This window comes from Dromiciops gliroides, chromosome 3 (assembly GCF_019393635.1).
Source record: "Dromiciops gliroides isolate mDroGli1 chromosome 3, mDroGli1.pri, whole genome shotgun sequence".
NCBI lineage: Eukaryota > Metazoa > Chordata > Mammalia > Microbiotheria > Microbiotheriidae > Dromiciops > Dromiciops gliroides.
The window spans coordinates 646,417,033-646,441,208 of record NC_057863.1 but is presented as its reverse complement, the minus strand read 5'-3'; the positions used below and the strand labels follow the sequence as shown (position 1 = coordinate 646,441,208).

The 24,176-nt window shown below is 42.2% G+C and overlaps 1 protein-coding gene across 2 annotated transcripts; it reads right to left on the bottom strand.

Annotated features, from left to right (window-relative positions):
- Window positions 1-500: 500 nt before the first annotated feature.
- LOC122750297 (zinc finger protein 565-like) lies at window positions 501-23,766 on the bottom strand. Of its 2 annotated transcripts, XM_043996989.1 has the most exons (6): window positions 23,585-23,766; window positions 21,879-21,931; window positions 14,973-15,099; window positions 6,921-7,016; window positions 3,361-3,366; window positions 501-2,428 (listed from the first exon to the last, which is right to left on the bottom strand). In XM_043996989.1, exons 2-6 carry the CDS (start codon window positions 21,909-21,911, stop codon window positions 1,362-1,364), a joined length of 1,329 nt encoding a protein of 442 aa, XP_043852924.1. In that variant the 5' UTR covers window positions 21,912-21,931; window positions 23,585-23,766; the 3' UTR covers window positions 501-1,361. The 2 variants fall into 2 exon arrangements, with proteins under 2 accessions (XP_043852924.1, XP_043852925.1); XM_043996990.1 differs by lacking the exon at window positions 3,361-3,366 and having other exon boundaries at window positions 501-2,431.
- Window positions 23,767-24,176: the final 410 nt, after the last annotated feature.

Here is a 24,176-nt window from a genome sequence, read left to right as displayed (position 1 = left end):
GGCTTTTTATTGCCTCTAGCATCAGATGCAAAATTCTGTTTGGCTTTCAAAGCCCTTCATAAGATAGCCCTGCTCACCTTCCAGACTTTTTACATCCTCCTCCCCAACACATACTCTTCAATCCAGTGACACTAATATCCTGTTTCATATACAAGAAAATCCATTTCACAGTTGTTTTAATCTGCTTTTTTTCCTAATCACTAGTGATTTAGAGCATTTTTTCATGACTATGGATAGCTTTTATTTCTTTCTCTAAAAATTATTTTCTAGAAATATTTTTAAATAATTTTCTCTACTTTAACCACTGTTAAATTTTGTGTTTGTTTTGGGTTTTTTTGAGAGGCAATGGGGGTTAAGTGACTTGCCCAGGGTCACACAGCTTTGAACTCGGGTCCTCCTGAATCCAGGGATGGTGCTTTATCTACTGTGCCACCTAGCTGCCCCCACTGTTAACTTTTTTTTTTTTTTGTGAGGCAATTGGGGTTAAGTGACTTGCCCAGGGTCACACAGCTACTAAGTGTTAAGTGTCTGAGGCCGGATTTGAACTCAGGTACTCCTGACTCCAGGGCCGGTTCTCTATCCACTGCGCCACCTAGCCGCCCCCACTGTTAACTTTTAACTGTTAATTGTTAACTGCTCAGTCTTTCCCGTTTGAAAGTATTTAGAAGGCCAAGAAAAAAGGCTTTTCTTAGGAAAATACTTGAAGGGTAGAATCTAATGCCTGAACAAGAATTATTTCTTATTTTATCCAAATCATTCCTCCTTTAATTTGAGAAATATTAATCATTCATGGGTAATCAAAGCCAAAATATAAAAAATGAGACTACCTAAATTAATTTATGTATTCAGAGCCATACCAATCACACCACCAAAGAATTACTTTGTAGAGCTAGAAAAAGTAATAATACAGTTCATCTAGAGGAACAACTGGACAAGAATATCAGGCAATCAATGAAAGAAACATGAGAAGGGAGGGGGCCTAGCAGTACCAGATCTCAAACTCTATCACAAAGATGAAATCACCCAAATAAGTTGATTGTGGGTAACAAATAGAAAGGTTGATCACTGGAACAGATTAAGTATATAACATAGAGAAACAAATGAACCTAGTATTTGATAAACACAAAGATCCCAGATTTGGGGGCAGTTTAATAATTCTTTGGGCATAATTGCTCTCCATTGAGGATTCTCTGATGTGTATTAACATAAGCCATCTGTGTAAAAGACTCTCCACTTTGGAGCTTTCTGTAAATGCCTTTCCATACTGTTTACATTCATAAAGTTTCTCTCTAGTATGGATTCTCTGATGAACGTAAAGTTTAGACCCTCCTCTAAAAGCCTTTCCACATTGCTTACATTAATTAGGTGTGGATTCTCTGATGTTTGGTAAGATTAGACTTTAGTGTAAAAGCCTTTCCACACTGATTGCATTCATAAGGTTTCTCCCCGGTGTGGATTCTCTGATGCGTATTAAGATGAGTCCTCTGTGTAAAAGTCTTTCCACATTGTTTACATTCATAAGGTTTCTCTCCAGTGTGGATTCTCTGATGCGTATTAAGATGAGTCCTCTGTGTAAAAGTCTTTCCACATTGTTTACATTCATAAGGTTTCTCTCCAGTGTGGATTCTCTGATGCATACTTAGATGAGTCCTCTGTATAAAAGTCTTTCCACATTGTTTACATTCATAAGGTTTCTCTCCAGTGTGGATTCTCTGATGTGTATTAAGGTAATTCCACTGTGTAAAAGCCTCTCCACATTGTTTACATTCATAAGGTTTTTCTCTAGTGTGGATTCTCTGATGCATATTAAGATAAGTCTTCTGTGTAAAAGTCTCTCCACATTGTTTACATTCATAAGGTTTCTCCCCAGTGTGGATTCTCTGATGTTCCCTCAGCCTAGACCTATATGTAAAAGCCTTTCCACATTGTTTACATTCATAACGTTTCTCTCCAGTGTGGATTCTCTGATGCACATTGAGCCTAATACTCTGTTTATAAGTCTTTCCACATTGTTTACATGCATAAGGTTTCTCTCCAGTGTGGATTCTCTGATGTTTGTGAAGACTAGACTTTTGTATAAAAGCCTTTCCACACTGATTGCATTCATAAGATTTCTCTCCAGTATGGATCCTCTGATGTCTATCAACACTCTTCCTCCATTTGAAAGCCTTTCCACATTGCTTGCATTCATAAGGTTTCTTTTTAGTCTTGTTTCTCTGATGATCAGCAAAATTGGAGCTGGATCTAAAAGCCTTTCCACACTGATTACAACCACACATTTTCTCTCCAGTGGGTATTCTCTCATGTGCAGCACAGATTTCTCTCCAAGTGACGTCACAGGAACTGTCACTCATGAAAATTTGCTTGTCAATTTCTGCTAGAGAAAGGCTTAGCTCTGCACTACTTTTCTTTATTTCAAGTCTGATCTCTCCTGAAAGAAAACAAAAACAAAAATATTCACTGATGCTACACACACACACACACACACACACACACACACACACACACACACACACACACACGCTTCCTTTATTCCACTGGCAGAACAAAACCTTATTAACATTCTATTTCCTCAGGAAAGAAAAAAATGTCCAAACATACACGGCAGAACCAGTAATTTTAAAATGTCATTAGCTATTGGGGCAGCTAAGTGGCACAGGGGATAAAGCACTGGCCCTGGATTCAGGAGGACCTGAGTTCAAATCCAGCCTCAGACACTTGACACTTACTAGCTGTGTAATCCTGGGCATGTCACTTAACCCTCATTGCCACACACACAAAAAAATGTCATTAGCTCACATCCCAAGATCACTTAATTTACAAAGAACTTCACAAACACATTGGATCCTCACAACAAATCTCTGACACAGAAATGGCCCTCATATCCATTACATTCAGAACTCAGGCCATGACCGTAGAATGCCTGGGTGACTGGATCCAAATCTCAGCAGCTCAGACTAGAATACAAACCCTCTCACTAGGAATGAATGCTCTGTCCACAGTACTAGACATATTGTCTCCACTTTCATTCTTCCCACTTCTCTTCCCCTGTCATTGTTTGCAATAGATTCTGAGCTCCTAGACAGCAAGGACTGTCTTTTGCCTCCCTTTGTATCCTCATGGCTTAGCACAATGCCTAAAAACAGAGGGTGCTTCATCATTGTTTACTGATTTCCTGACTGCCTCTGCCCTTTACCTCAATCCCTATTTTCTGGTCTCTGTAATTGGCTGGTAACTGTACCTTCAGGCCTCAGCCATGTTTGTCACTTTCTTGCATTTAATCATCTCTAAGTAGTCACCTTTGTCAGGTTCTAACCCTGATGAAACCCGACCAGACCCACTACTGAAGATCTCAGAGGCTTCCTTCTGAAACCTAAAGGATCTCATGCTATGGGAAATGTGCTAATTTCTACCTCCCTGCATGAGATCCTTTAGGTTTCAGAAAGAAGCCTCTGAGATCTTCAATATTGGGTAACTACTTAGAGAACTGCTGTGGTTCTCCCAAACCAACCTTAGAAAACCCTTTAAATTCCAGATCTGTTCGTTTTGTTCATAATTTTGTTAACCTGCTTTTGTCTTTAATTAGTAACCTTATAAAGCATTTGTATTATGAAAGGACTGACAGACAATATAAAGGGGTAAAAAAACAAGAGACAGTAAAGCTGAATACAGATGCACAAGACAAGCCTCATAATCATTGTTCAAAACTCTGCTTCTTTTGCCATGGAAGGGCACATATTTTACAGAAATGTAGAAGTAAACAGCATGGTATTAATATGAGTATTGGGGATTTTAGATATCGGAATCAAAAGTGTTCTAAATTCGCTCAGACAAATAATGTCAGTTCAGAGGTTACATAGGATTTTTTTTTCCTTTTTTTTTTTTTTTTAGTGAGGCAATTGGGGTTAAGTGACTTGCCCAGGGTCACACAGCTAGTAAGTGTTAAGTGTCTGAGGCCGGATTTGAACTCAGCTACTCCTGACTCCAGGGTCGGTGCTCTATCCACTGTGCCAACTAGCTGTTCTGTTACATAGGATTTTTAAGCTATTACATCTACATTTTAAAATTAACAGTATGGGTTTATGTTTTCTTCTATTCATTCATCTATCTAATTTTTTTTTTCATTTATCTAATTTTGAAACAATGCAAGGTGGTTTTGATTTCATAATACAATGTTAATTCTGGAAGTATTGTGCTCCCATATTCTGAGTTGTTTGTTTTTGCTATTTTTTTTCTCTCAACTGATTATTTGATTGAACTCTATAAAGCATTTCCCTGGCAAATTGGTTGCCATGGTAAGTGTAAATTGATTCTAGAAGTATTATTTTTGATAAGCATATTCAAAAAAAAGGCATAACATTTGTAAAAGTTTTCTTTTTAAAAAAAAAAAGTTTTAAGATTGTATTGTTTTAACTGGTATTTAAATATGTTCTGATTTTTCACAAAAGTAATTGTATACTTAGCAAAAAAAATGGTATTTGAAATTGTTGCATAATTGTATATTATATTCTGAGTCAAGGTATTCACAATTTTTGCCATCATTCTTATCCTCAATTTTTTTTTTTTTTTTGCGGGGCAATGGGGGTTAAGTGACTTGCCCAGGGTCACACAGCTACTAAGTGTCAAGTGTCTGAGGCCAGATTTGAACTCAGGTACTCCTGAATCCAGGGCCGGTGCTTTATCCACTGTGCCACCTAGCCGCCCCCCTTATCCTCAATTTTTAAATCCATATGAAACTTGGATTATGGAAATTTATCATTTAAGACATTAATTGCCTTCATTCTGAGTTATCAGATGCCAGTTGGCCAGGATCTCATCCAAATGAAAGCGGAATACATGCAAGAGCAGACATTGGTGGCAGCTGGGTGGCACAGTGGATAAAGCACCAGCCCTGGATTCAGGAGTACCTGGGTTCAGATCTGGCCTCAGACACCTGACACTTGCTGGCTGTGTGACCCTGGGCAGGTCACTTAACCCCCACTGCCTTACAAAAAAAAAAAAAGAGCAGACATTGAACTGTCACGTGAGGGGAGACATGCATGAAGTCAAGGTATGGCAGAGGGAATGGCTTTTGACAAATGTTGAGGTTGGTTTCATTTTTTTCCCACAATATTGTATAGATGGCTGGAAGTTTTCATCCCACCCATCTCATTCTACACCTGGCTATTATGCCCCCTCCTATATGCCTGATGCCATGGACATCTCAATCCCATGCATCTGATTAAGTCTGACTCAGTTTCCTCCAATATGTTTGGTGGCATGGATGTATATCCCATCCACCTATTTTAAGCCTGGCATACTGCATGGGCAATATATATTGCAAGTGTGGGAATGCTCATATCCCATCATTTCTCTGTTCTTTTATGGTAACCCCCATAATTATTTCAGGTGTCATGATAAATACAGTGTTGAATTTGGCCTTGACATCTGTTACTAATTATATTAGATTCTTTAATTTCTCATAATGGCATGAGGATAATTAGGCAGATGATGCAAAAAGCAATGAAACAAAGATAAAAATTATTTTTAAAAATTAATATTGCAGCAAATGTCTTCTCAATTTATCCTCCACAAGGGGGGGACTATAGTAATATTAAGTTTTAGAGAATGTTTCAATTTTTGTTTTTTGTAGGAAATTTTCCTGTCTGATTAGGAGCATCTACACATCAATCCCTAAAAAGACTTCCATTCCACGACTACACCCAGAGGACATCCCAAGAACCATCTGTGAAAAGACTTTCAAAGACTTTAAATGAATAGTTTTGTTTTGTTGATTTTTATTCCTTTCTGTTGTTATGTACACCATTTGTAATATGTATTCTCTGCAGAGGCTCTCCCTCTGCAGGCTAGTGTCAAAACGTCGGTTCACGAAGGACCACCCCTCTGGACAAAATCTCTCTCTCCCTTTTCTGTATTGTTACTAACACATTGTTTCCTAGCATAGGGTATTATATTCTGTTATTTTTGAATGTTTCATCAAGAAAACACCCTGTGTTTCTTGAAGAAACAAAGGGGGGACTGTAATGATTGGAATGATGCCACCTGCTGGAGACTTACTGTAGAAAAGCTTCTTCATGAGGAAAAGGCGTCTGAGGTCAAGACATCTGGCTCTTTGGCGTCAGGAAGTGACATTTGCTTGTGGAAGAAAGAGGGAGCGAGGCTGGTGCTCTCGCTCTCTTTTCTCAGGACTCAGGTGGGGAAGGGAGCTAGAAATGCGCTCTCCCTTTAATAGATAGATGAATCTAGGCTTCTCTCTCCACCAAATTCTTATTCTCCTTAATAAATGCTTAAAAGTCTAACTCTTGCTAAAACTTATAATATATTGGTGACCACTCATTTGATATTTTAGACAGACTAGCTAGAATTTCATTCCTTACACATTCAGGACACAATTATCTACCATCTGAGATACTGGAAGAGCCTGATGGGTGGTCCAGCTGACTCAAGTCTCCTCCCAATCTAGTTATTCCTCCCCTCAGTTGTAAAGTCCATCTTCTTAAAGCTCCTACCTGACCATGCCACCATCTACTCTACTGGCTCCCCAGCAAAAGGATCAAATAGAAAATCCTCTCTAGGGCTGTTTGAACATTTCTTCACCTATCCCTCTATTACCCTTCCAGGCTCCTTTCAACAGCCTCCTTTGTCTTCTGTGAACAGAACACTCCACTTCCTGACTCCATGGGTTTTCTTCCCTATCCCTGTTGCCTAGAATGTTCACCCTGGATTCCCTGAAGCCCCAGCTGGAGCCCACATTCCTCAATAATTTCCCATTCCCCTTTAAGTTTAGGGACTTCCCTCTCTTGACCACCTCCAATTTATATGAATTCCAAAGCAGGTCTTCCTGCCCTGAAATCTAGCACTTGCTTCGCCACAACCCCTAGAGGTCTCTTGTAATCACTACTTGCTTTCACCTCACTCACCTGGACAGCAGCTCCTCAGGGCTACTGGCTCCAACATCTTTGGTGCTTCTCTTTGCTCAAAATAAGAGATCACATCTTCTCTGGGAACTGGAAGCCCTGGGTAGGGAAATCAGAGATGAGCATGGAGGGAAACTTGTCATTTAGCTCTCTTTAGGGAAAGGAGAGGGGATGCAGGGCCACTTGATTTTAAGGTTCATCCCATTATGTTCACACATGTGAGCCTATAATCCCCTGTTAGTGTCTGTAATGCAAGTAACCCAAAACAGCAAGTTTTCTACAATCTGTTCTGAGAAATAGCCAAAGCCTCTACCCCCAATCCCCCACCCAGCCCTATCCTGTTATGCTCCATTCTGGAAGAAACTTCTATTCCCAAAACTGGGTAAAAAGGGTTATTGGCCCAGAGCAGCCTTGAACCTGACCAATGGGGACCTTGGAAAATGAAAATTTAGGCTTGACGCACGTTCTCCATAGAAAGACAGATTCAATCCAAAGATTCCAATATCTAGAAATTAAAGGGAGCTGGTACTGCAGTGGGGAAAGCCCTAGAACTAGAAGCAGGAATGCCTGAGTTTAAATCCAGCTTCATACAGTTACTAGCGGTATGCCCCTTGCTAAGAAACTTAGCCTTTGCCTCAGTTGCCTATCACCTAATTTGGAAGGTTACTGAAAAAAAAAATGAGCAGAACATTTTTTAAAATTTTATTTTAAATTTATGGAATAAAACAAGTACTTCTGTAACACAGTACAACCAAAAAAAAAAACCCATTTCAGATAAAAGTTACATCAACTATGCACAACTTCCTATTCCTTCCAAATAGAAAACAAAAGTATCATGTAAATTTTTTCTTCACACCCACCCAACCTAGGGATGAGTACAATTACACAGAAATAGGTGTGTGTGTGTGTGTGTGTATACACACACACACACACATATAAAATATGTAAAATTATATTACATACATTTCATCAGTTCTGTCTCAGGATAGAGAGAGCATCTTCCTTCATATGTCATTTATACTTAATGTGGGTTATTTATAATAGTCTAAATAACTTATTCAAGTCAAAGTCACTCTTTTTTTTTTTAATAATTGCTTATTTTTTTAATCTTTTTTTTTTTTTTTAGTGAGGCAATTGGGGTTAAATGACTAGCCCAGGGTCACACAGCTAGTAAGTGTTAAGTGTCTGAGGCCGGATTTGAACTCAGGTACTCCTGATTCCAGGGCTGGTGCTCTATCCACTGAGCCACCTAGCTGCCCCCAAAGTCACTATTAAAACAATATTGCCATTACTGTAAAATAAAGAAAGTGCTTGGCACAGCACCTGGCAGATAGTAGGCGGAAATTACTGTTTATTCCCTTCCCTTCTTTCCCACCATCTTTTCTGGAATTTGAGGGCAAGAGGAAGGAAGAGGAAGGACAAACTTCCTATACTAGGGACAACAAGTGTTTTAGGCTATCAAGTGATGCTTGCTAAAAAGAAGACTACTCCAAATACAAGACCTATCCCAAAGAGGAAGGTTGGCAAGGAAAAGCTGCCTGAACAGTTTTCAGAAATTTGGGAGACAAAAGCCATGTGTGGGTAGGAAAGTTGCAGTATATCTATAGAGAAAGAACTGATGGTATCTGAAAACAGACTGAAACACATTTTTTTTTGACAATGCCTTAATCTGAAGTTTTGTTTTCATCTGTTTCCATCCACAACCTTGATAAGGTAGAACTGTTTGCTATGACTACTCATGTATAATTTATGTTGAATTGTTTGAGTTCTTGGGGTGGGGGTGGGAGGGGAGGGAGGAAGAGAAGTTGGAATACAAAGTTTAAAAAAAATTGATGTTAAAGTTTGCTTTTACATGTAATTTGGAAAATAAAAGTCTAATAAAAAAAAAAAAGCACCCTTCTCCCAGGTGAAATTCACCTCCCAGACATTCCCCAGACAACTTCAATCAGCTTTTGAGGGGGCCCCATATTTTTAGCGCAGCCCCTCCTCTTTGTTTTTGACCATTGGGCCACCCTCAGTCCTCTGCTAACATCATATTTGTGGTTTTAGTAATACACACCACCCCCCAGTGTCCATTCAGTTTGCAATTTCATCATGAATCTCAGATGTAGTTCTCAGGTCTCCAGAACCACTTTCCTTGGGGCAGTCTAGAAGATGTCTTATCTCCAGGGCACTTCTCCAGCAGAGTCACTTCTCTGGTTTCAAATTACTTGCCCTGTTAAAATCTCTTACAAAACAGATCTTAATAGCAGATACGACTGTTTCCCAACTAAGCTCATGTTATAAATTAATCCACTACCCCTCTTGTCCAGGGAAAGAACAATCCCCAACTGACCTCCTCAGGACCGGAGCATCCCTAACTGGACTCAGGTCTACCAGGTTGCTACTATATTTAGCTAAGGGGAAAGGGGGCCAGGATCTCTTCTTCTGTAACTGCTTCAAGCTGAATATGGTGGTAGAGCTGGACCTAGGTCTTAGTGGAAGTAGTCGAAATTCTGGCAGGCCTAGTCCAGAGAGTGAAGGGGTATATTACCATAAGGTTGAAAGCCTTGAGCCTAGATGAAACAAACTACCAAGAAGTTCCAAAAATTAAAAGGACAAGAACCAATATTATAGGGATAAAGGGGGCAAACCAAGAGAGAGAATCCAGGAACCCCAGGATCCTGCATCAGGAGTGAAAAGCTATTCCACTGAGAGATGTCACAAATGCCCCATGCTGTTGTTCAAAGCTTTATCTGACACTGTAACATCATACTGAAGGGATACACATAAATCTTTCCCAATTACATGTATATACACTTGACCTTAATTTTTCTCCAAGTGTAACAAAACATTCTATAAGTCACTCTCCTCTACTTTTCTTGAAACAAACTTGAGATGTTAAAAACTTTACCAAGCCACCCACAAAGGAGACCATAAGTCATACTCCTATGCCCTTCTTTAATACAAGACAATTAAGAATAGAATTTTCAGGGGCAGCTAGGTGGTGCAGTGGATAGAGCACTGGCCCTGGAGTCAGGAGGACCCGAGTTCAAATCTGGCCTCAGACACTTAACACTTACTAGCTGTGTGACCCTGGGCAAGTCACTTAACCCCAATTGCCTCACTAAAAAAAAAAAAAAGACTAAAATTTTCATCTTTGTTTCATCACTTTTTGCATCATCTGCCTACTTATCCTCAGGCCATTATGGGAAATTAAAGAATTGAATACCATCGGTACCAGATGGCATGGCCAAATTCAACATTGTGTTGATCATGATACCTGGGACGATTATGGGGGTTTCCATAAAAGAACAAAAGTTGCCAAGCCTCGTGGAAGCCAGTGCAGGGGAAACTGAGTCAGACTTAATCAGACACATGGAATTGAGATGTCCTTGACATCAGGCATATAGGAGGGGGGACCCAAGTCAGGTGTGGAATGAGATGGCATAGCCAGCCAGCCAGTGCTATGTGAGGGGGAAATGAAGCCAAAAGAATATGCCCTGGCTTTTGCCTATGACTGTTCTCTCTGCCTTTCCCAAAGCAGTACAATACCTGAGCTTCAAGAATCCCTCCCCTCCTGTGACAGTTGGGTACCTGCTCTTCTCTCCCTGTGGATAGTTGGCACCTTGGTTGCTCAGATCTGATAACTCAGAATAAAGGCAATTAATGTCTTTTAAAATGGTAAATTTCCCATAATCCAAGTCTCATATGGATTTAACAATTGAGGATAATTTGATAGCAAAAAATATGAATTAAGTTTATAAACAGTTCTTATCTTTATAATAATTTATTGGCCCAATCATAAACTCAATTATTTTTTTTGTTTGTTTTTGGTTTTTTTTGGGGGGGAGGTTGTTGGTGAGGCAATTGGGGTTAAGTGACTTACCCAGGGTCACACAGCTAGTAAATGTCAAGTGTCTGAAGTCACATTTGAACTCAGGTCTTCCTGAATCCAGGGCCAGTGTCTATCCACTGCGCCACCTAGCTGCCCCATAAGCTCAATTCTAAAGGATAAACATGTATGGAATTTCAACCAGTAATTATTAAACTCCTTTAGAACTGCTGAACATTTAGGCCATGCTAGAATTTTAAAATACATTGCCCCTTTTGACTTCCAAGATTGCTTCTAACCAAGAAAACCTAAAATAATAGCTATTTTTCTAAACAATAATTACAAATGTATAACTTCCATGAATGCATATATAAAACAAAACACACATGGAAGAATAAAAGACAATGAAAATTAAAGTGGTTTGAAACACAATCTTAAAACAATGAAAATCTCTATGAATAAAAACTTTTATCTGAATCAATTTGAGGAGGAGGGCTACATAGGTACAATTTCTTACACAAAAGCTGCAGTGAAAGCTTTCAGTTAATCAAGAAACTCAAACAGTATTTAACCCTTAGCAAAATCCTAAAACCAATTTACATTAGCATGCAACAATTGCTAAATCTTACCCTAATTTCCATCTGTCAACAGTTTACCAATTAAAACATGGACTCAACAGTTTACAAAATATCTCTTGAGCACAGAAATACTTGAAAATAATTCTATTGAATATATTCTCATCAGAACAATCATATTTTCAGAATTCCCAATCGAGTTGTCTTGGGATTACAATAGGTTTCTTATTTCTATTCCTAATTATCATACAATTTTTTGAAAGGTTCCCCCTTCAACATAGAAATATCAAAGGAACTTAGACTAATACAAAAAACCCCATCTAAAATAGCAAACTGCTGTATCTATAGAAGTTCTCAGGATTTAAAGTGGAATTCTCCAGAAAGTTTTAAATTATTTCTCACAAAAGTTGCAAACCAAAATGATAAAGTTTTCTTAATATACCAATAAGTTCAGATTAAAACAGCAAGATCCCTTTCACTGCTTAGTGAAGCAATTTGGATGCCCTTAGTATTAATTTATTTGCAACAAATTAATTCTCAAATAATTCTCCCCCACCCCCAGGGATGACAAGATTAGGTGTGGCTGCTGTCCCTGTGATGTGAGGGGGAGAGAGATGACCTGAGAGATCTGGAGCTGCTCCTCACCCAACTTCACTCAGCCACCATCAGTGGGGGATGGCCCTCCCCCAACAAGGGAACCCTTCAGTCAGATGATGACCCCACCGGACCACCACCACCACCCACCCACAAAAAAAAAACCTGCTCATCTCCTACTCAGGGAGGAAGGCATCCCAGACAGCCACGCTTCCACACCATGCTCCCTTCTCATGAGAAGAAATTCAGGGACCTCTCTCCTGGCTCCCCCCACCCCCAAACAAACCATTATTTCACTCCAATTGGATTTGTATGCAAAAGATGCAATTCTTCAAAGAGGAATTCCTAAGAACCCCTATACTAAACCCCCATAACATTTTGCTCTATCCTCACAACCCTGGGAGGTAAACTTTCATTCATAAATTCACCCAATACCCCTGCAAAAGATGCATAGCAGTGACTTCCCCACCATGAGCCTAACAAATCAAAACGCTGGCTTTTCTTTCCTCACCGGCAGTCCCTCAATCCCCAAACTTGCAGCCCAAAGGCAAAGAATCCGGCTGAATGCTGAAAGGCTGTGGCCTGCTTCAACTTGGACAGCAGGAACCGCACTAATGATACACTTCAGACCTCACATCCCATAATCTACCTCCATACCAATTTCTACGCCTTAAATCCTGTCTATGAAGACAAGGGAAGGAGAAACTGTTAAACTCTAACTTATTTGCCCTCCATACCCATTTATGTCGGGCTCTTTTCTCCCCTCACAAATAGCTTTTGCCCTACACCTGATTTACCAAATGCAAACAGCTGGGTTTTCCCTTCCCACTCCTCAGTAGACTCCAGTTAATCTTCCCACATTCAAACCTTTCTTGTCCTGAAAAAGGTCAGCCATCTCTCTCTCCTTTGGGTGATCTTCAGTCTACTGCCTTTTTCCTTTGGGGCCTTTCCACACTTTTCTCCAGCCAGCTAGCCATTTCTCACTCACAGCCTGCTCCAGCCTCAGCAGCGGCAGCCCCAGCCTAGCCTCTTTGAGTGCAAGGTCTCCCCACTGTACTTGTTCACCTGGATTCATGCCCTCCCTTCACCAACAAGACTTTTATTTACCAGACTCTTACTTTTTAACTACATAGGTCCGTACAGAAATCTCCTTTCCCTACAATCCATCTCATTATGGGCGTTTTTCCTGCCCTCTCTGTCCCTGTCTCTCTCATGGAAAACCACTACCACAATTAATTAAATCAGAACACCACAATGATAAATTTTAACTACACCTGACATCACATAGAACCTCAACTGACAATTTCCTTCTAGTACCAATTCCCCCCAAGAACCACCCACCCCAAGCATTCCACATTTTCCCTTCTGTTCCTTAGCCATTCCACCACAAAGTACATATATCAAAAGTACCCCACTAGGCACTCAAATTCCATGCCCAGCTCTAAGTCCGTGAGACTGACTTCCTACCCATTTTACAAAGATTTGAACACATGACACAATTTCACACATTCACACATACAAGACAAGATGCAGACACTTTCTGTCCTTCCCCTCCCCATAGCAGAAAATGCCATGCAAAGGGGGGGGGGGTGCTAGGTGGCGCAGTGGATAAAGCACAGGTCCTGGATTCAGGAGTACCTGAGTTCAAATCTGGCCTCAGACACTTGACACTTACCAGCTGTGTGACCCTGGGCAAGTCACTTAACCCCATTGCTCCGCAAAAAAAAAAAAAAAAACACAAAAGAGGGGGGGAAGGCAGAACACACATTGTCCCCCCCCAACTCAAACTTCTTCACCCCATAACACTTTACCTCATTCCCTTTTCACTGTCAACACCAACAAGGTTCCACTCCGTTCCCTTACCACCCACTGGGAGGGGCTCATCTCCCAGGGGTCCCACAGGGTTCTCTATAACCCCCTCTTTCCCCTCCATTGCCCACAGACTTAAACGGCCTGGCATTTATAGACACCTGGGGATTGCCTCAGTTTCCCCAAACTGCCAAGACCACCCCTGGAAAAGAATTCATTCAGTCCCTTTCTTTCCATGGGGTTCCTTGCGCATAGACTTATGTGGTCCTTCAGCACCCTTTGCCCAATGACTCAAATGGCCTGGCATTACCATCCTTATTCACCCCCCCCCTCCCAATTCTTTTTTTTTGGTGAGCTCACTTAATGCACCTGTGTGTTTGAGACTTCAACAACTGTGTGAGTCCCTTACCTTAATTGGAACCACCCATGCCTCCACACAGTTCTCACCCAACTGCTAATAAGAGCTCAGCTGGACCTCCTTGTCAGGGAGAACTGGACTTGGAGGCCAGGCAAAGTGCCCCTTTCAAATCATAATTTCATAAAATTAGCCCCACATTGGGTGCGAAAATTGTGAGAAACAAATTGTGAGAAGCAAATTGTGAGAAACAAATTGTGAGAAGCCCCATTTAAAAATTTCTGGGACTCATTGTTGGAGAAGTATCAAAGGCCTTTATGTATACATTCGAGCTGGAATGGGCCAGCTCCCTAATGGAAATGGCGGTCAGCTTGGGAATCTGGACTCTTTTATCTCATAACAGGCTGGCTCCACCCTTCTTCCTCAGTTACAATCTTTGGGCCAAGACACTGGCTCCAAACACTAGCCAATTGGAATGCACTATCTTCAAAGGGGCAGCCCTCTACACTCTGCCCCCATGTGACCAGCCCTGGGCCTCTCTCATCACGTGATCCTGATTGCTGGGGAGGGGGAGGAAAGGAGCCATTAGTAAGCACCCTTCTCCCAGCTGAAATTCACCTCCCAGACAACTTCAATCAGCTTTTGAGGGGGGCCCCCATATATTTCTCACATCTTTGATCTGGGACTAACTAGAATTGGTAAAACACCACTTCAGGAGCAACAAAGGAGACCCTCAGGTTCCTGTTCCACATTGCAAAGACTTTCTCTAGGAAAACCATGCAGTAGGAAAGCCCTTGTGTCTTGGGCACCTTTCCCATTTGAGTATTTCATTGATGTTTCAAGCCCTGTCCACTCAGGAATGAAGATATTCCCTTTGATTACAGAGTTACCAGGGGAAGTGTCCTTACCCAGGGAGAGCAGATTCTGGGCATTCTCCAGCATGACCTCCTTGTACAACTCCTTCTGAGGATGGTCCAAGAGGCCCCACTCCTCCTGGGTGAAATCCACAGCCACATCCTTGAATGTCACTAACTCCTAAACCACCAAAAGTCATAAGAAGTAGAGATGAAATATAATTCAGAATTAAGTAGTCCAGCACTCATCAATTTACAGGAAGCAACTGAAACTCAGGGAAGGGATTTGCCCAAAGGTCATAACCTTTCTGAGTGTCAGAGTCAAGCCTTGAAACCAGTCAGGAAGAGCCTGCCTGAATTTTGAGAAAACCATTTTATATGATTAGTTAGAATACAGCACAGCAATGTCTTATTATGGAAATGATAACTATCAGATCCTCACCTCCTCCCCACTTCCAGACCAATGAATTGCCTGGGGCTGACCAATCTTTGTCAATTCCAGACTCTTCATTTTCGTATGGCTCTCCCCCAAACACATTACCCCCTCCCAAAGATTCCCCAGCTTACTCCCTGGACTTTATTAGTTTGTAAAGGAGTTCATTTGCAGTAAGTAGTTGCTATTTATAGTTAAGTAGCTTCTATACTAAACTCAAGAGCAGTCTTATAAACAGCTTCATTAAAAGTTCATTTGGGGGGGGGGCAGCTACGTGGCCCAGTGGATAAAGCACCACCCCTGGATTCAGAAGTACCTGAATTCAAATATGGCCTCAGACACTTGACACTTACTAGCTGTGTGACCCTGGGCAAGTCACTTAACCCCCATTGCCCCGAGCAAAAAGAAAAAAAAAGTTCCTTTAGGGGCAGCGAGGTGGTGCAGTGGATAAAGCATCGGTCCTGGATTCAGGAGTTCAAATTTGGTCTCAGACACTTGACACTTACTAGCTGTGTGACCCTGGACAAGTCACTTAACCCCAATTGCCTCACCAAAAAAAAAAACCCCACAAAAAAAAGTTCATTTAGGGGCACCTAGGTGGCATAAGGGATAGAGCACCGGTCCTGGATTCAGGAGGACCTGAGTTCAAATTCGGCTTCAGACACTTAACACTTACTAGCTCTCTGACCCTGGGCAAGTCACTTAACCCCAACTGCCTCACCAAAAAAAAAAAAAAAAAAGTTCATTTATAGTAAAGTATTTTCTATACTTAACTCCAGGGCAGTAGCAGAGTTCCCTTTGTTGTCTTACACCAGATAAACCCTATCCTCAGTGCCCATCTTTGGGTATTCTTAGCATTCTTGCTTTCTTTAAATAGCAAAAAGCATATAGCACTCTTTAAATAAAGCATTCTTGCTATAACTGTGAGTTATAGCTCCTCTGCCCCAATCAAAGATCTTATTTCTCCTATACTGATTTTTTCATGAATTTTCAGATTGGTAGAATGCATCTCCCTGTGGAGATAGGAAGAAAGTTTGTGTTTTATTTGTGAGGTAGATGGATCTGTGGAGAATGTGAGAGGGTGATGGGAGATTTCTTCCTCACTAGAACTGTTATGTATGATATGTTCTAAAGAAAATTCTGCAAAGAGTTTGTGAGAAGCTCATGTGAATACAACAAATTCTAGGCAGAAATAATTTTATGTGATCATTTAAAAGAGAATGAGAATAATAATGTGTCCTCCTCAGTAGGCAGGATACAAAATTCAAGTCCTGGGGGCTTCTCCCCACCCCACTTCCAACATTCCTTCCTTTTCCTGCACAGTTAACAGTTAACCAGCAGAGGATACTCCTCTCAGATAAGAACAGACTACATTATTCAAGCCCTAGAGGCTTATCCCCCTTTCCCAAAATTTCCTTTCCTTTCCCTGCTGAGTTAGTGGAAGTTTTCTGAAGTTAGAGAACAAAGAATCCTAAAATCTCAGGGTCTGGTTGACCCAGGGGGTAGGGGCAGCAGGTGGGCCACATCTGAGGGGAGGTTTACATGTTTAGAAGTGTCTCAAAGAATGTGAACCAGGATATATATATAACTTTGAGTTATATCTAGGATAAACAGGGAAGTTTGCTATGGCCAAGCACCCCACTCTCCTAGAGTGCCTGCCCTTTCTTGCAAGATCTTATTAAAATGGCCTTCCTTCTTTGCACCAGACAGGGAGTTGAGCCTCAGTTTATCTGTCTCCAACAGAGAACAAAGTTACAGGACAGATCTATTTGGTTTCCTGAGAAGGTCATCTTAGTACCTGCTCCAGTCTATAGCAGAGAAGAAATTTCCAAGAACCTGTCTGAAGTAGCCTGACACACTAACTGGACTTTTTCAATCCTTCCTTTTCTCCTTGTTGGTCTTATGGTCTCTGCCAGTGCATGGCACTCTGCACAGGGTAGACTAAATTGTACCAACAGGAAGCCAACTTATCTAGTAATTTGGCATGCAGTTAATCTAGTCCTGGTGCCCAGGAATAACTGAGGCAGGGATGAGAATCCCAGTTCCCAAGAGTAGAGCTGCCTTCTTTCATTCAAACACTGTACCAGGTTAGGTCTTAAGAGACACAAGTTTGGGGAGATGGCCCCAGAGCTCTCTGTATTAGAAATCTTTGGCTTGTATATCTAGGGCCTTTTAAAATGCTTGACTTGGGGCAGCTAGGTGGTGCAGTGGATAAAGCACCAGCCCTGGATTCAGGAGTACCTGAGTTCAAATCCGGCCTCAGACACTTGACACTTGCTAGCTGTGTGACCCTGGGCAAGTAACTTAAACCCCATTACCCCGCACACACACAAAAAAAAGTGCTTGACTTTGTCCAAGTAATGGTAAATGAAATTAAAGGGGTTCATCAAAACCTATGAAGCTTGGATGATCTGAAAGAGAAAGACATGAGATGCAGCAGGACAATCTCTGCTCTCTGGAAAACACTGCAGAGGATGAGAGCTGGGGAAGCCTTTGGGGCTCTGCTCCAGGACTGTTCAGAGAGGACTCAGTGGGGAAGGGGTTTCCTGGACCTTCAGTTGCTACAAGGGAGAGTTTGAGTTTGGCTACAGGAAGCAAAGGTTGGGGGGAGAAGGTGTGTGTGTGTGTGTGTGTGTGTGTGTGTGTGTGTGTGTGTGTGTGTGTGTGTGTGTGTTGGGGGTGAGGGGAAACCATGATAGGCAGGCATTAAGAAAGAAAGCAAACACAGGATTCCTAGGGAACAAAGACTAATGAGTGAAGTGGTCATCTTTATCAATCAGTTCTTTTTTTTTTTTTACATGTAAGGTATTTTATTTTTTCCATTACATGTAAAGATAGTTCTCAACTTTTGTTTATACAAGCTTTATAATTTCAGATTTTTCTCCCTCCCTCCCCTCCCTCCCCCCTCCCCTAGACAGCAGGTAATCTGATATAGGTTATATCTATCTATCTATCTATCTATATACATATAGAGATATATACATACACACATATGTATATACACATAATAACATTAATCCTATTTCTGCATCAATCCTATTACAAGAGAAAAAATCAGAGCAGTGATGCAAAACCTCAAATATCAATCAGTTCTAATGAGAAGGAACTGAAATCAAACAGAGCATGGCACCAATTTGGGAGCATTGGGTTTAGTGCTCAAGATAGCAAGGCCCAATGAATCAGCTTAAAACACAGAAGAGAGAAGGGTAGTATTGTTACTATTGTGTTCAACTTAATGCCTATTTTTTAAATAAACACTTTGATTTAAAGTTTTGAGTTCCAAATTCTATCCCTTCCTCCCTCTTTCCCCTATCTGCTGGTCCTTAAGGGGGTAAGCTATCAGATATAGGTTGTAAGGGGCTAAAATTCTAGCTAGTCTATCTAAAATATCTAATGAGTGGTTGCCAATAAATTATAAGCTTTAGCAAGAGTTTAGACTTTTAAGCATTTATTAAGGAGAATAAGAATTTGGTGAACAGAGAGAGAAAGAGGCCTAGATTCAGCTATCTCAGGAAGCCCTAATTTCTGCTCCACTCTCCAGGAGAGTCCTCACCAAAGAGAGCAAGAGAGCCAGCCTCACCCCTTCCTCCTGTGAAAATAGGAACACACAGCTCCAAGCTAATTGGCTGGTAGTTTTGATAGACAGTACCCACGAGCAAATGTCACTTCCTGACACCAAAGAAAACCCGCATGACTAGCCCTCAGACACTGTCTCCTCATGGAGAAGCTTTTCTACAGTAACTCTCCAGCAGGTGGCGTCATTCCAATCGTTACATGGAACGTTATGGAAAAGATTTCTATATTAGTCATTTTATATAAGAAGACAGGAATAAAAGAGAAAATGAAAGAAAGTGAAAACCAGCATTCTTCAGTCATTGTTCAATCAATATCAGTCCTTTCTTTGGAGGGGGATAGTTTGCTTCATCATTAGTCCTTTGGGATTATTTTGGATCATTGCATTGCTGAGAAATATTAAGTCATTCATAGTTCTTCATCAAGCAATATTGCTGTCTCTGTGCATAATGTTCTCCTGGTTCTGTTTACTTCACTATACACCAGTTCCTATAAGTCTTTCCAGCAGGCCTTTCTGAAATCATTCTGCTTGTCATTTCTTATAGCACAAGAATATTCCATCACCATCATATACAACAGCTTGTTTAGCCATTCCCCAATTGATGGGCATCCCCCTGATTTCCAATTGTTAGCTACCACAAAAAGAGTTGCTATAAATCTTTTTGTGCAAATAGGTCTCTTTTGGGGGTTGTGGAAAATTTATTTTGATTTGGGGACCCTACCTTTAGGCTGAGATTAGAAAGCCTTAGGCCCTCAGGGTCTCTCCCTCTCCTCCTCAGCTTCAGCTGAGTGAAAAAGCCCCGTGGGCTATACAAGACACCAGGTCAGACAGCTGGGGGGAAAAAAAGCCCCCAGCTCCCTCCGACCTGAGCAGAGCTATCTGAAGGATAGCCTGTGCTGAGGCATGAGGCTCGAGAGCACCCCCCCCCCCCCCCCCCCCCGCCAGCTGCAGCTCTGGCTGGCGGATTAGCTTGGTCTGTGGGGGCAAAGGAAGCCCCGAGATTTGAGTGGAGAGAAGAAAAGGTATATATAGACCTGGGAGTGAGACAGGAGAAGGGAGATGGACTAGAGGACAGGCTGAGGATGGACTAGATAGACAAGACTCAGGGGGGGGACAGACTAGAAAGACTAGAGCAGAGCAGACAAGGATGGAGGAGAGTTTAGTTCGGAAAAGGAGAGACAGGGCTGACAAGGTTACGGACCTTATTACAAACCAGGGAAAGTGTAATGTGCCCTGAGGCTAGAGGCGGCTAAGGCCCTTATTGTATTCAAGAAGTTCTGAGCGCACAGCAGGTGGGAAAGAGACACAGTGGAAAGAGACTGCAGGAAAGCAGTCAGGTTGTACTTTATTTCCCTGTATTCCTAATTTGAAATAGTATCTCACAAATAAACTCTGCTTTGATTATTTGGTTAAGAGGCTTCTTAATCTTTAGTCTATCAGTTTGGGAGCAGTGTGGTAGAACTTTATAAATGGCCCACATTAAATTAACGAAGTCAGATAGCCAAATAGTCAAAAGTCCCCAGATTAGTCCTTCAGTCAAATTAGCCCCCCAAATTAGGCTAGTCAATTTAAAAATATTTTTACATTTGAATGGCGACCACAAAAGGACTTATGGCCCAATTATAATTTTTCTAAACTTATCATTTTTCATATAATCATAATTTTTCATAAATCCAATTATATATAATTTTTCCAGATTAGTTATAGTTATGAATAATTAATTTTTTTACAGGGTTATCTTTGGGATATCAAGTTAGCAGTGGTATTGCTGGATCAAAGGGTATACAGTTTTATAGCCCTTTGGTCATAGTGTCAAATTCCTTTCTTTTTTTTTTTTTTAAGGCAATGGCGGTTAAGTGACTTGCCCATGGTCACACAGCTAGTAAGTGTCAAGTGTCTGAGGCCGGATTTGAACTCAGGTACTCCTGAATCCAGGGCCGGTGCTTTAACCACTGCGCCATCTAGCTGCCCCGTCAAATTCCTTTCTAAAATGGTTGGATCAGATCACAACTACCAACATTGGATTAGCTTCCCGGTTTTTCCACATCACCCCCAACACCCAACACTTTCCTTTTTGGTCATATTAGCCACTCTGATAGGTGTGAGGTGGTACCTCAGAGTTGTGTTAATTTGCATTTCTCTGATCAATAATGATGTAGAGCATTGTTTTCACATAGCGTGTTCACATACTTTGACCATTATTTATCAATTGGGGAATCACTTGTACTTTTATAAATTTGACCCCATTCTCTATGTAACTGAGAAATGAGGCAGTTATCAGAGATAACTTTTTCAAAGATTCTTCCCCAGTTTTCTGTTGTCCTTATAACTTTGCTTACATTGCTCTTGTGTGTGCAAAAGCTTGTTTAATTTTATAGAATCAAAAGGATCATCTTATATTTTATAATGCTTTCCCTATCTTCTTTGGCACTAAATTCTTTTCCTCTTCATAAATCTGACAAAAACTACTCCATACTTTCTTTAATTTGTTTATGGTATCACTGTTTATGCATAAATCATGTACCTATTTTGACCTTGTTTTGGCATAAAATGAGAGGTGTTGCTTTTTGCCATGTTGTTTTCCAATTTTCCCAGTAGCTTTTCTCAAATAATGAATTTTTGTTTCAAAAATTTGGGTCTTTGGGCTTATCATACACTACCTTACCATAGTCACTTACCATAGTATAATTTGTACCTCTTCTATTCCACTGATCCATCTCTCTCTTTCTGAAGTCAGCAAAAGATTGTTGTGATAATTACCACTTTACAGTACAGTTTGGGATCTGGTACTGCTAGACTACCATCTTTTGCATCTTTTTTTCACTTAATGCCTATTTTTCTGAAGAAACAATCCATGAGGAAGGTATTGCCAGCTTCACAGACCATCCCCTATGTCTATGAAAATGGTTTTAATGCCTGATGTTGGTAGAGTCTGTGCAGAGACTGCACTTACCTGAGGTGGAGGTCTGAGGCTCCCAGGGGCCATTCCCTCCAACTCCAGGCTCCCTGTGTAGGTAGCAAAGGAACCAATGTTGACTCCATTTTTGTAAGTTCCTCCATCTTGTCTCTGGTCTTTATCCATCTCAGGCTCCTGTGTCCCCCTGCCTTTAGGGTCCCACAAATGGACCAACAGTCAAAGCTGTTACTGACAAATGTCACACATACCTAACCAGGAGGGTTTTAATTCTACACCTTTCTGATAAACATGGGAAAGCCTGGAGCCACCTAGAAAGTCCCTTTCTTCTTTAGCTCAGCAAAGAAAAGCCCATCTCCTCCACCCTGTAATCTTACTCCCATGCTGACCTCCTTTGTGCTCATACTCTGGGGGGGACAGCTATTTGTTGACCCTCATAACAAAACTCTTCTAATGTCCCTCCCACTTTGGTGTCTGGACTTGACCCAATATCTGCTTGGGACAACCCTTGGTCCCCTGCAGACTGAGTTGGGGAGGGAGAAGGATCCCAGAGGGGGAGATGTCTCCCTTCTTTCCCTAGGGAGGAAGCTGGCCTACAGAGATTTAGAGAGGGTGAGTTCCCACAGGAGTCATAAAGGCTCTGGCCTCACTCAGGGGAGAGACTCCAACCTACAGAGGGAGGGAGGCAACAGAGAGGGGCAGGCTTGGAAGGGAACAGGGTCTGCACAGAAGCCTACTCCCCTCCCTCTCTTACTCCTCCTCTTCTGCCTCCTCCTCTCCACATTCTCCTAGAGGCCCAAAGACAGAAGGGGCTTGGGATCCCAGGAGGGATAAGAGCACTCAGAGCCTCCATGGCTCCTGAGGCAGAGTTCTCTGCCCTCCCAGCATGCCCTTCCCCCCCAACATACAGAACTCAGACTGACTGACTGATCTAGGAGGGAGAGAAGCAAAGGAGGGTTAAGGATGGGGAGGGCTCTGGGATGGAGCAGCCCAGCAATGACCAGAGAAAGCCATAGCCTGGAGACCAAATCCAGTCTGGGATTCAGCCCCGAGGGCTCTGAAAGAAGTGGGGGCAGGGAGGCAGGAGCAGCTGCCCTGGGGAAGGAAGGGGAGCAGAGCTACAGGGCTCAGGGCAGATAGGACAGCACTGGGGCAGAAGCGCTCGAGCTGAGCCCGGGAAAGCAGGAAGACTGTGTCCTGAGGTCGAACTAGAGCTAGGGAGGGCTCCTGGGACCCTCTGCTCAAGCTTAGGCTTGGAATCCCTCGAGGGAGACTGGAGCCAGCACAGAGCCCCACGCCTGGGATTTGATAGGGAACTGGCCCGAGGACCACGGGTTCAGGTAAGGGGACAGGGTAAACTTTGGTAACTGTCCAAGGTGGAGCACTAGGGGCGGCAAGGGCGGACTCCGGGATCCTGGAAGGCTGGACAACTCCATCTCTCACTGGGAGGTGGGGACAGGGAACCCAAGCCCCTGGGTCCTCTCATAGGGAGGCTGAGATTAGGACTCCGGGATCCCTATGGGCAAAGTCTGAAGTCTGGGAAATGATAGAGTGAGGCAGGAAGTTTGGGAAGTGCTTGGGAGTCTGGAAAAGATGTGGGGGCGGGGAGCCAGGCTTGGGAGGGAAACCTGCACCTGGCAGACCTGGAGGACACTCACAATAAGGTCAGAATGAGACCCAATGGCAAGGGCAGCCGGCAGAAGCCAGGAAATATGGGGGCAGGGGGCAGTCTAGCTCAGACCTACCTGTGACCTACATGCACAGAGGTGGCTTCCGGAAAGCAGAATGATCTCAGTTGCAAGGAAAGAAAGGAAATAGATCTGGACTCCACGGAAGGCAGAGCATTCCCAAGGAAAAGACTTCCTATTTCTGCCCCCACCCCCCAACGCACTCGGGGAGGGTCTTCCTGTGGCCAAAGCACAGCTCCTGCGGCTCCCAGGATGGTCCAGCCATTTCCTCCAATCACGGCCGCCCAGCGCTCAAGCACTCAGACTGCCTCTTCCTCCCTAAGCCCTGCCCTCAGTCACGTGGAATTTCTTCTCCACTGCAAGGATCCCTCCTTCCATTGTAAACTCCTCCCGGTAAATTCCACCCCAGTGCTCCAACTCCATCTGGGCCAAGGGACCCTGTACTTTGAGGAGCTGGCAGCTAATGGATACTGGGTAAACTGGGTGTCTACACACTATTTGTTAACTATAAATCAGGATTGGATTGGACTGAGTTTCTCCCAGTCAGATGTGTTCTCCCATTGCTGTGATGTTTGATCCTCTACAAGTAGACCACAACTTAAGCCAAACACACTTAAAATTCAGCTTTAAGGTAACATGATGAGGAACT